The 15,910-nt window shown below is 37.8% G+C and overlaps 1 protein-coding gene across 1 annotated transcript in view; it reads left to right on the top strand.

Annotated features, from left to right (window-relative positions):
- LOC128515567 (alpha-tectorin-like) overlaps positions 1–11,006 on the top strand; it is a 29,063-nt gene extending 18,057 nt beyond the window's left edge. The window contains exons 16-26 of the mRNA XM_053489656.1: positions 4,494–4,703; positions 4,963–5,148; positions 5,239–5,528; positions 5,800–6,074; positions 6,504–6,623; positions 6,754–6,938; positions 7,099–7,259; positions 7,381–7,626; positions 8,665–8,827; positions 10,271–10,373; positions 10,688–11,006. Of these exons, the coding sequence (XP_053345631.1) occupies positions 4,494–4,703; positions 4,963–5,148; positions 5,239–5,528; positions 5,800–6,074; positions 6,504–6,623; positions 6,754–6,938; positions 7,099–7,259; positions 7,381–7,626; positions 8,665–8,827; positions 10,271–10,373; positions 10,688–10,695 (1,947 nt within the window). The 3' untranslated portion in view covers positions 10,696–11,006. The remainder of the gene's footprint in view (positions 1–4,493; positions 4,704–4,962; positions 5,149–5,238; positions 5,529–5,799; positions 6,075–6,503; positions 6,624–6,753; positions 6,939–7,098; positions 7,260–7,380; positions 7,627–8,664; positions 8,828–10,270; positions 10,374–10,687) is intronic.
- The last annotated feature ends 4,904 nt before the right edge of the window (positions 11,007–15,910 follow it).

Raw genomic sequence — 15,910 nt, 5'->3', positions numbered from 1 at the left:
GCTAAGAGTTACTTTATCTGCAAAAAAGGACAGATAACACATGACAGAAGGTCGATATGGTGCAAAGTGGAAACATGAATAAAGTGTAGTGCAAAGGAGCTTTCAGTTTGTTTCAAGTGACATATGTGTTCAGTTCTTTATCGCTGGGCTGAAGTAGTGGACAGTCCAATGCTGCACAAAGTGACAGGTGCAGGTGAGTGTGTGTGAAATGGAGGGGTCAGAGTTCAAGAGTGGGAGAGGCCGAAGAGCAAAGGGGAGGCAGAGCTGGGAGGGAGTTGAGTTTCCTGACCGCCTGATAGATGACGCTGTCCTTCAGTCTGCTGGTCCTGGAGAAGCTCTGAGTTGGGTGGGTAGGGTCACAGGCGATGCTGAGAGCTTAGCATGTGAGGTGGGTGTTGTAAATATACCGGAGGGAAGGGAGAGTGTATGGAAGCAACATAATCTCATTAATAATTCACACCAAAGACACGATGCACACAGGTGTATCCCAATTCACATGCGTGAAACCAAATTCATGTGCACGAAAAAAAATCTATACACAAAAAAACAACTCGTGCACAAAATACATATACATCTCATCTGATTGGCGTATATATATATATATATGTCCAATATATACGCCAATCAGATGAGACCTCACCATTTGACCAATCACAGCCCTCCAGGAGCGCAGCACTCAAGTAGCTCAGCTTTACAAACCTTTTGCGCATTCTGGGTTAATTACAATGGAAATGAAGTTTTACCGACTCAAACCAAGAACAGGATGCGTGTGCAAGTTTTTACTTTATTTCATAATGTTTCATTAATTAATTATGCCAAAAATAACACAGCTAACCACTTTATTACCGATGTTAGTTAGATTGTCTGAGTGATTTCTGTGTGTGTGTGTTTATTAGTCCAGTCCCTTTGTATTGAGGAGATGGATGGATTATGGGTAAAAACTGTTACATAGTCTGAATGTGAGTGGCCGAATGCTTCGGTAATTTTTTCCAGATAGCAGGAGGGTAAAGAGTGTGCTTAAATGATGTGTCTGATCAGCCACAATCCTGGTGGCTTTGCGGATGTAGCGTGTGGTGTAGATGTCTTCAATAGAGGGGAGAGAGACCCCAATGATCTTCTCAACTGTCCTCACTATCCGCTGTAGAGTCTTGCGGTCCAATATGGCACAATTCCCAAACCAGACAGTGATGCAGCTGCTCAAGATGCTCTCGATTGTCTCCCTATAGAAGGTAGTGATTGGTGGTAGAAGCTCGGCCTTCCTCAGGAAGAAAGGACGTTTGGGCTTTCTTGTGCAGAAAGCTGGTGTTGAGGGACCAGGTGAGGTTCTCCTCCAGATGGACACCCAGGAATTTTGTGCTCTCGACAATCTCCATAGAGGAGCTGTCGATGTTGAGCGGAGAGTGATCACTCCTGAAGTCAACAACCATCTCTTTTGTTTTATCGACGTTCAGAGACAGGTTGTTGTCCTTACGCCAGTCCGTTAGCCTCTGCACTTCCTCTCTGTATGCTGACTCGTTGTTCTTGCTGATGAGACCCACCATGGTTGTGTCATCAGCAAACTTGATGATATGATTGGAACTGTGTGTCGCTACACAATCATAAGTCAGCAGTGTAAACAGCAGGGGACTGAGCACACAGCCCTTGGGGCCTCATTGTGGTAGTGCTGGAGGTGCAGTTCCTGATCCACACTGATTGGGGTTTTTCGGTCAGAAAGTCCAGGATCCAGTTACAGAGGGAGGTGTTCAGACCCAACAGGCTCAGCTTCCTGATCAGGTGCTGGGGGATGATTGTATTGAATGCTGAACTGGAATCTATGTACAGCATTCTGACGTAAGTGTCTTTCTTGTCAAGGGTAGTCAGTGTCAGGTGAAGTGTGGTGGAGACGGCGGCGTCCGTCGAACGGTTTGAACGATACGCAAACTGCAGTGGGTCCAGTGAGGGGGCAGCAGGGTCTTAATGTGTCTTACATGTGCAATCAATGAAGATTGGCCACCAGGCTGGTCAAATTTAGCCATGAAACCTCCAACAATAAATTGGTCTGTATTTCAGTCCAATATGTCAAAAGTGTCCCCTTTATATATATATATATATATTCATGTATATACAGTGGTGTGAAAAACTATTTGCCCCCTTCCTGATTTCTTATTCTTTTGCATGTTTGTCACACTTAAATGTTTCTGATCATCAAACACATTTAACTATTAGTCAAAGATAACACAAGTAAACACAAAATGCAGTTTTTAAATGATGTTTTTTATTATTTAGGGAGAAAAAAAATCCAAACCTACATGGCCCTGTGTGAAAAAGTAATTGCCCCCTGAACCTAATAACTGATTGGGCCACCCTTAGCAGCAATAACTGCAATCAAGTGTTTGCGATAACTTGCAACGAGTCTTTTACAGCGCTCTGGAGGAATTTTGGCCCACTCATCTTTGCAGAATTGTTGTAATTCAGCTTTATTTGAGAGTTTTCTAGCATGAACCGCCTTTTTAAGGTCATGCCACAACATCTCAATAGGATTCAGGTCAGGACTTTGACTGGGCCACTCCAAAGTCTTCATTTTGTTTTTCTTCAGCCATTCAGAGGTGGATTTGCTGGTGTGTTTTGGGTCATTGTCCTGCTGCAGCACCCAAGATCGCTTCAGCTTGAGTTGACGAACAGATGGCCGGACATTCTCCTTCAGGATTTTTTGGTAGACAGTAGAATTCATGGTTCCATCTATCACAGCAAGCCTTCCAGGTCCTGAAGCAGCAAAACAACCCCAGACCATCACACTACCACCCCCATATTTTACTGTTGGTATGGTGTTCTTTTTCTGAAATGCTGTGTTACTTTTACGCCAGATGTAACGGGACACGCACCTTCCAAAAAGTTAAAATTTTGTCTCGTCGGTCCACAAGGTATTTTCCCAAAAGTCTTGGCAATCATTGAGATGTTTTTTAGCAAAATTGAGACGAGCCTTGATGTTCTTTATGCTTAAGTGGTTTGCGCCTTGGAAATCTGCCATGCAGGCCGTTTTTGCCCAGTCTCTTTCTTTTGGTGGAGTCGTGAACACTGACCTTAATTGAGGCAAGTGAGGCCTGCAGTTCTTTAGTTGTTGTCCTGGGGTCTTTTGTGGCCTCTCGGATGAGTTGTCTCTGCGCTCTTGGGGTAATTTTGGTCGGCCGGCCACTCCTGGGAAGGTTCACCACTGTTCCATGTTTTTGCCATTTGTGGATAATGGCTCTCACTGTGGTTCGCTGGAGTCCCAAGGCTTTGGAAATGGCTTTATAACCTTTACCAGCCTGATAGATCTCAATTACTTTTGTTCTCATTTTTTTCTGAATTTCTTTGGATCTTGGCATAATGTCTAGCTTTTGAGGTGCTTTTGGTCTACTTCTCTGTGTCAGGTAGCTCCTATTTAAGTGATTTCTTGATTGAAACAGGTGTGGCAGTAATCAGGCCTGGGGGTGACTACAGAAATTGAACTTTTAACTGTGATAAACCACAGTTAAGTTATTTTTTAACAAGGGGGGGCAATTACTTTTTCACACAGGGCCATGTAGATTTGGAGTTTTTTTTCTCCCTTAATAACATAATCTTCATTTAAAAACTGCATTTTGTGTTCAATTATGTTATCTTTGACTAATAGTTAACGGTTTTTGATGAGCAGAAACATTTAAGTGTGACAAACATGCAAAAGAATAAGAAATCAGGAAGGGGGCAAATAGTTTTTCACACCACTGTACAGTTTACATGTATATACAGTTTGCAAAGAGAATGTGACATAGAAGACATTTCTTGATCAGGCAGGATCTATTTTGGATCACAAATAGGTAGATGTGAAAGAGTGTCTCTGCAACACACCATCCTAAGATTATGCCTGATCACCAAAATTGGGCATGATATGGTCTTTTCCTATATACCCAGCAATTGGTTAATGATAAGCAGATGATTCAGTGTAGCGACCCCTGAAAGGCATTAGCCGAAAGACAAAGAAGAAGAATTTGTTTATGATAAGCCTCCTGGAATAACATTATATTAAAGGCAGTAGCACTGAAGCCACTCTGCTGTTCCCTGCCAATAGGGATCTTAAAACTGTTTGGTGAATGGAAGGTTAGGCTGCGTTTGTGTATGTTATTGAGCGAAATCATTGGTTTTGCTTTTCCAGCTAAATCCCATCGTTTGCTGTGTTTCATTCTTTAAGTCAGGGAATTCCAAAATGCAGACATGGGCAGCAGATGGGCTGCAGTATAACAGTCGCATGATTTTTAACAGCTTTCTACACTGCTAATGATGATGCTTTATTTACCAAACACAGTTAATAATGCTGAATTAAGTGTATGTTGCACTATTTTACTAACTGTAATATGGTGGATGCTTTCACCTAACAGGTGTTGGTGTATTCATTGTTGCAATGTCACACCATTTATTATTTTATGCGTGTAAAGTATATAGCTAGAATGACTATAACTTGCTTTTTCCCCCTTTATAAAGATATTTTTTTCTTGCAGATTGATGAACAGTTCTGGAATGAAGGATGTTCACAACACTGTAAGTGTTTTGCTCCCGAAGACCTGCGTTGCATCTCTACCTCCTGCTCTTCCACTGAGGAATGTGTAGTCAAGAACGGTGCACTCGGCTGCTACAGCCCTATGTCAACTTGCATGGTGTCAGGTGACCCCCATTATTATACATTTGATGGAGCTGTGGCACACTTCCAGGTTAGAAATATTTATTAACTTTCCTATAATTGTCAATGGTAATGTTTCAAGACTTAAGATGTATTTACACAGTGTTTCTGGGACAGGTTCTAGATCTATGAATAGGGAAAGCAGAAAGTAAAAAAAAAAGCAATGTAATATTTTATGACGTTAAATACGATTAAGCAAGAATTAATTTTAAAATTGCATACAGTAGTTGCATACGTAAAATCATGTTTCGCTTAAAGCTGTTTTTGTTTTTTAATTTAACATTCTACAGGGCACTTGCTCATATGAGATTTCTCAGACATGTGGGAATGCCATTGATGGTCTACAGTTTAGGGTGGTTGGAACAAACATGCATCGTGGGAGCACAGCGGTTTCTTTTGTATCAGTAGTGGATGTGTGGCTAACTAAAGATGAGGAGCAAACAAACATTTCAATTGGACAAAACAGGAGAGTAAAGGTAAAACATGTACCTATACCCTTGTATCCAGGTGTATATGTGTGTGGGACATGGATGCTTAAGATGCTTTTTTTTCTTTTGCTGTTACAGGTTGATGGGAATGAAGTGGAGGCATCTACATATCAAATCAGTCACCTTGCAGAAATATATTATGAACAGAATTTTGTGGTTGTGAATGCATCTAATGAGCTCTTGGTCTACTTTGATGGTCGATTTACACTTTTAGTGAAATTGGGCCCAAGCTTCCGTGGATCTGTATGTGGGATGTGTGGTAACAATAATGGAGATCCTAGAGATGACAAGACCCTGCCGAATGGAACGCTTGCAATGAATGATGCTGTTTTTGGCAACAGTTGGAAATCAAACATCAGTAGCCCAGGGTAGTTATTTTAATAAGATAACAGTAAAATAATTATGTGAAATTAAGAATGACTCATGGATTAACATGAACTCAGTCTCTACAATAAACAACATTTGTAATATCCCAATTTAATAACATTTAACCACTGACCATCTAGACTGTATGTAAATCACATCTAGATATCATACTTTAAAATCTATACCTTGCAAAATGAAATATTTACATTTTAATTCTAAGTATTTAAATATACTTTTTTTTAAAGATCTTCATATTATCTGTGTCCTACCTAGATGCGGTGCTAATGACCAGCCTGATGATAATGACTGCCCCTTCAGAGACGAGTACTCTGAACTCTGTAGCATCATCACTAATACCAGTGGACCATTCCAACACTGCCAATTCCGTATCAACCCTGAATCTTACTTCAGTTCCTGTGTGTATGATTTGTGTGCCTACCCACAGACATTGGGACAAGACTTGCTCTGCTCAGCTGTGGAGGCTTACGATGCTGCTTGCACCAGTTTGGAGCTCCAGATCCCTGACTGGCGCTCTGATCTAGCTTGTTGTAAGTATATTATGTTTATGCACACTTCAATGTTTAACCATTTAAAGAATTTGAAAAAAAAAAGTTGTAATAATTAAATTGGGCCTAGCTTAAACAAATGGCTCTCAAACAAGTGGCTCCAGAAGGGCAGGGGTTCAAGTCCCAGCATGGCCAAGCTGCTACTATTGAGATCTTGTGCAAGGATCTTAACCCTATTTGCTCCTGGCTGAACCTGCACTCTGATCCCAGGTTCCTAAGTGGGATATACAGGGAAAAAAACGAAGAAACAAAACAAAACTGTGCTGTAAAGGAGATGTGGCAAATTATTGAAACTTATTATTTTATGATTATAAATGATCACACAATAGTAATAATTTGAGGAAAATCATTATAGGTATAATACTATTAAAGTATTCTAATATGGATCATTTGTATCGTTCCTGTATTTAGCAACAGTGGACCCCTGTGAAGGGCTCAACTGTAATGAGGATGAGTGGTGTGGGCAGAAAGATGGCATCTATGGCTGCTTCTGTAATGAGAATTATCCCAGACGAAACCCTGATTTCTATGGTAAATCAGTTACTTAATTTCCACAAACTGTCTAAGACCTGTATTATTATTATTATTATTATTATTATTATTATTATTATTATTTGTTATTATTGATATATGATTGTTTGTTTTCTTGTTTATTTTCTAGACTCTATTGAAACATGTGAAAGCAGCTCCGGCAACATGTCTCTTTCCCGCTGTCAGCTGTTTGAAGCTGGTTTTTCTTCCAGCAGAATCCATTTAAACGATCCTAACTGCAATGGAACTGTCCACGATGGCAGAGTAGTGTTCCATTTTGATAATGATAACCACATCTGTGGCACAAATCTCATGGTACCCTAATTCTTTTATAAGAATGATTGAAATTTTAACTAAAACTTTAAATGAAAAAGTCATAGACTTATAATATATCATAGATTAATAATAATTATATTTATAATAATAATAATAATAACAATAATAATAATAGCCTCATTCTCAACGATTCTTACAGGCCAATGGCACTCATTTTATTTATGAAAACCTAATCCAAGCGGAGGTGGACTCACCAAATGGTGCTATTCACCGGAAGAAAAAACTTGAACTTGTTTTCTCCTGCATCTACCAGCTCACCCAAACATTTAGCATGGACACAGAGCTGAATCCCCTTCAGAGGTAAGGGTATAGTTCACTAATAAACCTTTAAATAAGGGATGTAGGTTAGGCTTTGCATGGTCTGTCAGCACCAGACTTGTCTGCTAGCATCTAATTTGTCTACGGTTATACTTTTTCAAAGCATTGTGCACAAGAATCTTCCAAATGGACAGGGCATGTACCAGGTCAGGATGATTCCCTTTGAGGATGCTGGGTTCTCCCACCCTTACTCTGGTAAAGCGCATGTAGAGGTGGGTCAGAAAATCTACATCGGAGTCTTTGTTCAAGGTGTAGACAGTCGTCAGATCGCCACAGTGATAGATTCATGTTGGGCTACACCTACAAATGAGCGAAACTACACAGTCCGCTGGGACCTTATCACAAGAAAGTAAGTGATGTCATCCCTTTCTATATACAACATATACAATGTACATTACTGTTAATCAAAAAGATAAGAATAATATGAACCTTAACGACTTGTTCTAGCATAGCAGCAGTGATGCACTAAATGGGTTTTTCAGGGATCATTTTGTGTTAACATGAAATATGTCCAGAGAAAAGATGAATAACTTGGTACAGGTTCATTTTGCTTTGGCTAGCTTTATTATTGTCCAGGTTTAGATTATATAATAGAATCTCCCACCATATTACACTGACCCATAATGAACATGTATCTCCTCACTGAACATCTCCAGGTTATAATTATAGTGTGTTAATGATGTATAGTGAGAGTAGCCATGACTTGCAGAATTACATCCATAAATTCCATAGGTTTAAAATGTAAGGACCATCAATGTTAATGTTACAATTATCCAGGGTCTCAGCTAGGTTGACTACATGTACAGTAACTCACTACATTTCCACTGGATACTAGATAGATAGTTGGCCATTAAATAGCCTCCTCTAGAAACTGCACATCATGTTTACAAATCTCTAGGAAAGAGAAGCCTATACACATGACCTCTGACTACACATTACAGAACTCAGAGCAGCCTAAAGATACGGCAGCAAAAGCTTCCAGGACCCAACATCCATCCTGAACCCTTTTATGTTTACATTCACCTGGATGTCACATTAAATATGATTTTGTCTTTTGCCCAGTTAACACAGTTTGCATGTTGTCTCTCTTTTATGTGTCACATGTTGTGAAATTGTTTGCCTGATAAAAAACTGTTTGATTTGCAACTGCCCCCTCTCTTCTGGCTGACATACAGCTTTAAGTGGCGTGTTGTGTTTATTGCTTGTTTAATCATGAAATTGGAATATACACATATGTTAGAAGCTTTATGGTTCTTTTACTGATGCATCTTGATAACAGTTAGATGATGTTTGTTGATGAAGAACACCTTTGCTCTTAATAAATTTTCTTAAAGCCTTCCTTCCTACCTTTTCCTGATTGAAACTGATGTAATATGAAATATTTCAGGTGTCCTAATCCAAATGATGGCACAGTGGAGATTCTGGAGAATGGCATCTCCACAACTGGACGATTCTCCTTCAAAATGTTTTCGTTTTATGCAGATGAATCCAGGGTTTTCCTACACTGCAGCATTCACCTTTGCCTTCTGAGAAATCAAAACTGTGCGACGGTGAGTCATGAAAAAAACCTTTTAATTAATTATCTCCAAAGATGTATGAGGATTATTTATACACGCTATGAAGTCTGACTGACTACAGACAGTAATATTTACCCTATAAAAATGTATATGGTCACTGGTCAGGCTGATAACTAGCTAGTCAGATAATTAGGTAGGGATTCACCTTCTTAACAATTGAATATAATAAAAAAAATATCATAAAATATACAATGTTGGTAAAAGTATTCGGACAAAAGTGAAATTTAATGTTTTAATGCTTTTTGAACCCAATGATAATAGGGATAATTTGTTATTTTATGTAATTAATATGCTATGCAAGAATTAATATTAAATGTGACATATTTTACTGGCAAAACCTGCTGGATCCGGGAAGAGTCTTAATTACTCTAGTGTCATTCACTCAGTCCATGCCTTTTTAATTGCTTCCAGAAGATCATGTACAACATTTTTCACCATTATTCAGCCTTTTTTTTATGGTTTTAGGTCTGGAGATGACCCAGGCCATGGCTTCAAGCTCAACACCATTGTCACATAGCCAGCTTTTCATATATGAAACATATATATATATATATATATATATATATATATATATATATATATATATATAACTCCAGGAATAATTACATAGCAGGTTAGAGTTAGTCAATAAAGTTAGGTAAAACACTTAATCTCTCTAGTTTTTCTAAAGTAAAATTTCTGTAAAACAGGACACTTTAAAATAATAATTAAAAAAGAAAACACTATTATATGGCTTCACTGCATAATAGGGAATTTAAACAAAAATGGACTAAAATAGAAGTCTAGAAACTGCACATCATGTTTACAAATAAAAGAAAAGAAATTTTAGACCACCATTAAAATAGTGTCTCATCACTGTCCAAAATGGCATTGCTTCCCAGTCCTAGTAACAAAAAGAGGCCTGTACACTAAAGACATGGCAGCAAAAGCTTGCACCATATTACACTGACCCATAATGAACATGTATCTCCTCACTGAACATCTCCTGGTTATAATTATAGTGTGTTAATGATGTATAGTGAGAGTAGCCATGACTTGCAGAATTACATCCATAAATTCCATAGGTTTAAAATGTAAGGACCATCAATGTTAATGTTACAATTATCCAGGGTCTCAGCTAGGTTGACTACATGTACAGTAACTCACTACATTTCCACTGGATACTAGATAGATAGTTGGCCATTAAATAGCCTCCTCTAGAAACTGCACATCATGTTTACAAATCTCTAGGAAAGAGAAGCCTATACACATGACCTCTGACTACACATTACAGAACTCAGAGCAGCCTAAAGATACGGCAGCAAAAGCTTCCAGGACCCAACATCCATCCTGAACCCTTTTACGTTTACATTCACCTGGATGTCACATTATTTAATGACATTTAAACATTTGCCTTTATTATTATTTTCTGTGCAGCGCTGTTTTCCTGGATATCACCACCGTTCAGGCAGATCTGCAGATGCCCATGACAGTGCCTCAATCTCTGTGGGGCCCTTTATATGGACTGCAAAAAGCAGAGGTACACTTTGATTTACGTAAATCTGGTTATACGAGAGATTGTATTGTATTCAATTAAAGTTTTATTTTATGAAAGTTTTTCATTATTTCATTGTATAAAAATCCAGTTGAGGGGGAAATTGTCATAATTCAACTCAGTTAGATTAGCAGTAGTGAAATGGATAACGCTGGAATTTTCACTAAACCTAAAATAAAAATCAGTTCTATAGCTTCACAATGCAGTGACCACATGGTGCAATTTCTATCCCCAGTGTTATAGAATCTGATTTATTTTGTGTTCTCTTATTCCTAATGCAATGTTTTTGTTGTTTACAGGTGTGTAGCCAAAGAGAACATGACAATGCACTTTCACTTGCATTTCCTGACCATCTGGATTATTCTAGAGATTTTATTGCTTCTACTGAGTTTCTATACCTACATTTACATTAACTCTTCTCTTTCCTCTTCTTAATCTTTTATGTAATTTATTACATTAGCAACATTAATCGCAAAGTAAATAATATGAATAGCATTACTGATGTTTAAATTGTATGAAATAAAACACTTTACTCTATGAAATGATTGACAGAAAATCCTTAAAACTCTTAAAACATTTTACAGTCTGGCCTGTTTACAGTTTCAATAAAAATTTCCAGCAAATTGAGTTTAGTTTTTGTGGGTTTTTTTGTTTTTTTTTTTGCAGTATTTCTCACATTTTTTCCCAACCAAAGTAAGCTTCAGTGCATTTAGCCCTTTAAAACTACTTATGGAGTAAGATGAGTGGTGTGTTTTTGAAAGATTTCTTGGTTTGGGTTGTGAGTGTGTGTGTTATTTAAACTTTATTTTTAAACCACCAATCATACTCATGCTACTGCAGTTTGTAAAATACATGTGTGCAGAATATTTGGAAGAATTATATTGATTTAAAATAGTTTAGCTTTTATTCACTAATCAAAAATGTTAAACATTGTCATATTTTATTGTTTTTGGATATTACTTTTTAATGCAGTTTTAGTCTCATCTCTGTCATGGAGGACAGGTTGTCACTGCATAATTTTTATCATCATCATTTTAACACATGTGACCCAGTGCTCCTGTCTAACATAAAGTTTTGATTTGCAATCACACCACTACTGGTGAAAGAATAAGTGTGTATTTGAACCGTCAGTAAGTTAAATTATAGTTTCAAACATACAATCAATGGACTTGCACACAATCATGCCTGTTGGTTATAGTAAAGAATGTTTTTCTCAAGAACAGTTACCTTTGCTTAAAGGCTGATCCTTTAATGGAAAAAAATAAAGGAAAAAAGGTAGAAAGAGTCTAGTCACATTTACATTTACATTTACATTAAGGCATTTGGCAGACGCTCTTATCCAGAGCGACTTACAAAAAGTGCTTTAAAGTTTACATCACTGGATACATACTTACACTGGGTTAACTGGGGTAATAACTGAGTGCCATTAGTCCAACACGACTGGGAAGAGGTCGTGACTGGAGGGGTAATATATCTACTACCAGGGTAGCTTTAAATTCTGTTTCACTCAAGCTTTCCAAAATATGTGGTGTATTATATTATATTATTATATTATGTATAACACAATATTTATCCATCATAACTAATATAAATTAGTTATCAATCATACTGCAAACTATAAATCAATCATTAAAACACAACAACAGTGAGCAACAATTAACTCTCAAGGTCAACAATTCTCAAGGTTTCTTCCTATTGCCATTTCAGGGATTTTTTTTATTGCCACTGTCTTATCATCTTGATTCATAAACATTCACAGTTCATACAAACGTCCATAATCCCTTTGATTTTGGAAAGGTGCTTTGCAATAATAACAATTATTAAAAGCGCTATACAAATAAAATTGAATTGAATTTAACCTCAAAATAAAGAATGAAAAAGACATCCATTCCGCAACTCTTTGGAAATGAACTTGAACTCTCCAACTGTTTGTAAGGGTTCACCACTAGAGGGCAATATGTTGTTTTTGTAGTTTTTGTTTGTAGACTCAGTTTCCCAGAATGCACCTCGGTCAGGTGACGCGGATGCTCACCTGAACTGAGGATGCTCATTAGATTCCTTATAAATAGCTGTTAGTTCTAGGAAACTGGGTCGAGCATTAATGTGAGTTCTGTTAAGTTGGTTTTAGTTTGTTTAATTGGTATCTGGTTTATGGAGCTTGAAGTTTATATTTGTCATTATTTAGTTTGTCTCTGTGTCTCCTAGCAGGATTAGCCTCTAGGAGAATTAGCCTTGTGTGTTTACTCTCATGTGAGTAACTTCCTTTAGCCAAGCCTGTCGTGTGTGTGTGTGTGTGTGTGTGGCCCCTTGCATGTTTAGTCCTCTAGTCTGTTTGGTGCATCTTGTCTCGTCTGGTTTGTGTCCCATGTTTGTACTGTATATTAGGTTGTGTGATCCCTTGTCTGTGTATTAGTTGTTTATTGGTTTTAGTTATAGTATGCTCCAAGTTCAAGCCAACTCCCTTTGTTCTTGTTTGGTTTGTTTATTAAGACTCTTTGTTTACACCTCATCCCCATCTGCATCTATGCCTTGCCACACCATGCCCACAGTCCAACACTGTTCTACTGTTTTGTTTCAAACATTTACTCTCTAAATATTTTAAATAAGTTGATGTGTTTGTACATGTATTGAAGATATTTGTAAAAAATAATTTTGGGGGACACATCAAGATTTTGGAATTTTTGTCTGCCGGTTTGTGCAAGCATCGTAATAACTACTGAAGGAATCTTAATTTTAGTTTTCACGGGTGGAGTTTTCTCTGACGCATTCATAAACATTAGTCTATTTCTGCCTGTGCGCTCTGGAAAACTTTATGCATGTGGTTAAATGCTGATTAGACTATAGGAAATAAAAGGAGAGGCTCGTGATTGCTCAATATCCTGGAGCCCAAACCTCATTTAATTAAAATGTAATGAACAAATATTGTAAGTAAATAGCAATAGCCCAAGTTTAGAATTGTTTTTATTTATAATTCTGCATCAATTTTTAGGTGTGCCAGCCAACACTGTTCTTATATGGCGCTTTGTCAGGGTAAAGTATTGCAGTGACAACCTTGTAAATGTATTTGTAAAACAGGAGCTGTATGAATAAATTGTTTAAATGTATGTATCATGAGGTATTGATCACTGATTTATGTAAACGACTCTATTTAGATGTAAGTAAATGCTAACTGCTGTGCTATGGTGGGAGGAGCAACAAGGGCTTTAAGTTCAAGTAGGCTTTATTGTCACTTTAACCATATACAGATAGTACACAGTGAAACGAAACAACGTTCCTCCAGGACCAAGGTGCTACATGCAACATAAACTTACAACATAAATTAACAGAGACACTAAACTAGCTAACCAAGAGGCCTAGTTAACTGGCTAGCAGAGACAGGACAGATTGACCTAACATAAATTACAACATAAATTAACAAAAACTAAGACTATCTACAGGTTTTACGGACAGCATAAAGTGCACGTGCAAAGGTGCAAACAAAGTGACAGTGCGACAACATAACATAAGGTGTTGATGTGGTGGAGAAACAGTAAACATTCCTTAACTTAACGTAGCAGCAAGAATTAAGTTAGTACAAAAAGTAGTCCAGTAATGAATATTGTGTAAAAGAGCATTTACAGGTTGGTGTGTGCGAGAGTTTGGTGGTGTAGGTCAGTGTGTCTGCGCTTGTGTTAATTAGTCAGTCCAGTCCCAATATTTTGATGTAGTTGAGTTAAGCTGAGTGATAATGTTTGTGTGTGTGTGTGTGTGTGTGTGTTTATCAGTTCAGTCCCTTTTTGTTGAAAAGACGGATGGCTTGTGGAAAAAAGTCTGGATGTGTGTGCCCGAATGCTTTGGTACCTTTTTCCAGATGGCAAGAGTGTGGGGTGTGTGTGAGAGGGGTGTGTGTGAGAGGGGTGTGTCCAATCAGCCACAATGCTGGTGCCTTTGCGGAAGCAGCGTGTGGTGTAGATGTCTTTAATAGAGGGAAGAGAGACCTGGAACATTCTGGAACATTCCTTACAAATCCTGGTGAGTAAACAGCTAACACAAGTTACTGTAATAATGACTCTGACTGCCCGCACACACAACTTTATAGGGTGTGAGTTACTGTTCTGAATCCTGTCACAGCCGAGCTCCAGAGCTAACGATAGCTAGCAACAGGCCAGTCCTGGGGTTCAGTGTGATTTAGCTTGTTTGTTCCAACCACCAAACTGCTGAGCTAAAGCGGCGTTAATACAGACACTTAAAATCTGGTGTAAAAGGAGAGATTTAACACCGAGCAGCAGCGCGTGCATGTCCGGGTTTCCTCCGGGTTTCTCGGTGTAAACGGCCGCGGTTGTGCCGCAATATTTGAATTTCTCCCGCCAAATGCGGTGATTTTGCGCAGCCTACCGCCACTGTGGCGAGGATATAAAACTAACATGTTCAAATAATTACCGCATGTGTAACATTACACACCTCACACACTGAACCGCGAGTCTGCTCGTTTCACTCCGACACTTTAAGGAGGAAACTCAGAACAAATCCGGTTTAAACAGCAGAAATGAGGTGCAGTGTCCGGGTTCTGGTACTGTTTTATCCGTTACTGTATATGAGTATTTTTAACATGATTAAACACTGAGCACGCAGCAGCAGATGTTATAAAATAAATGTGCTAAGTACTGTACTAATAACTAAAGCTATGAAATATAAAGATTTAGTGAAAATACAAAATTTCTCTCAGAATTAGAATTGGGAGAAAGTAATATGAAATTAAAATATTGAAGTGAAATGTTATGTATGTTCTGATATGTAAGTAAAAGAAACTAAAACTGATTGATTTTGTGTGTTTGTGTGAAACATGTTATATATTTTCTATATCTCTTTCACAGCACCAACACCACTAATGAAGAGAAGTTAAATGGAGATAAAACAGGAGGTAAATGTCAATTTTTTAAATGTAACAGAAGTATTAAATGTGTAACCATTGAATCAAAGATAGAAATTAAAACAAGGCTTGAAATATTTCACTTTACCTATAATAAGTCTGGACTATACAAGTTTTCCACTCGAGTATACTAGATTTTCCATTAACCAAAGTAAAAAATTGATATAGTTGATAGTCATGCATAAATAAAGTTGGGTATCATTTTTATACAAGGGACAAAAACATGTACGAGGGACGTTCAAGTCAAAGCGGGACCATTGATTGTGCAGAATAACAGAACACCACCTTTATTTCTCTCTCTATTTTTTTCTATGTATGAGGTTGTGCATTGTTCTGTAAGAGCCAAATGCCTTTGGTGATCAAAGCAGTCCGTTTTGTGTAAAAGCATTCCACTGGAATGTTCACCGGAATTTTACCAGCAATGGGCTACGTAAAATCAAATCAGTTTTACGTCTGCGTTTTAGAGAATTTTCATCACAAGTCCCGCTTTGACTTAAACACCACTCGTAGATCAGTGTGATGATGTATATTAGTCCAAAAAGTATGTATTTGAACAGAAGTACTATTTTACCAGTCTGGTAGACTTTATATTAACAGTCACACTTGTACTTAC

The sequence above is a fragment of the Clarias gariepinus genome, chromosome 28 (assembly GCF_024256425.1).
Source record: "Clarias gariepinus isolate MV-2021 ecotype Netherlands chromosome 28, CGAR_prim_01v2, whole genome shotgun sequence".
NCBI classification, from domain to species: Eukaryota; Metazoa; Chordata; class Actinopteri; order Siluriformes; family Clariidae; genus Clarias; species Clarias gariepinus.
This window is presented reverse-complemented; position numbering and strand designations above follow the sequence as displayed.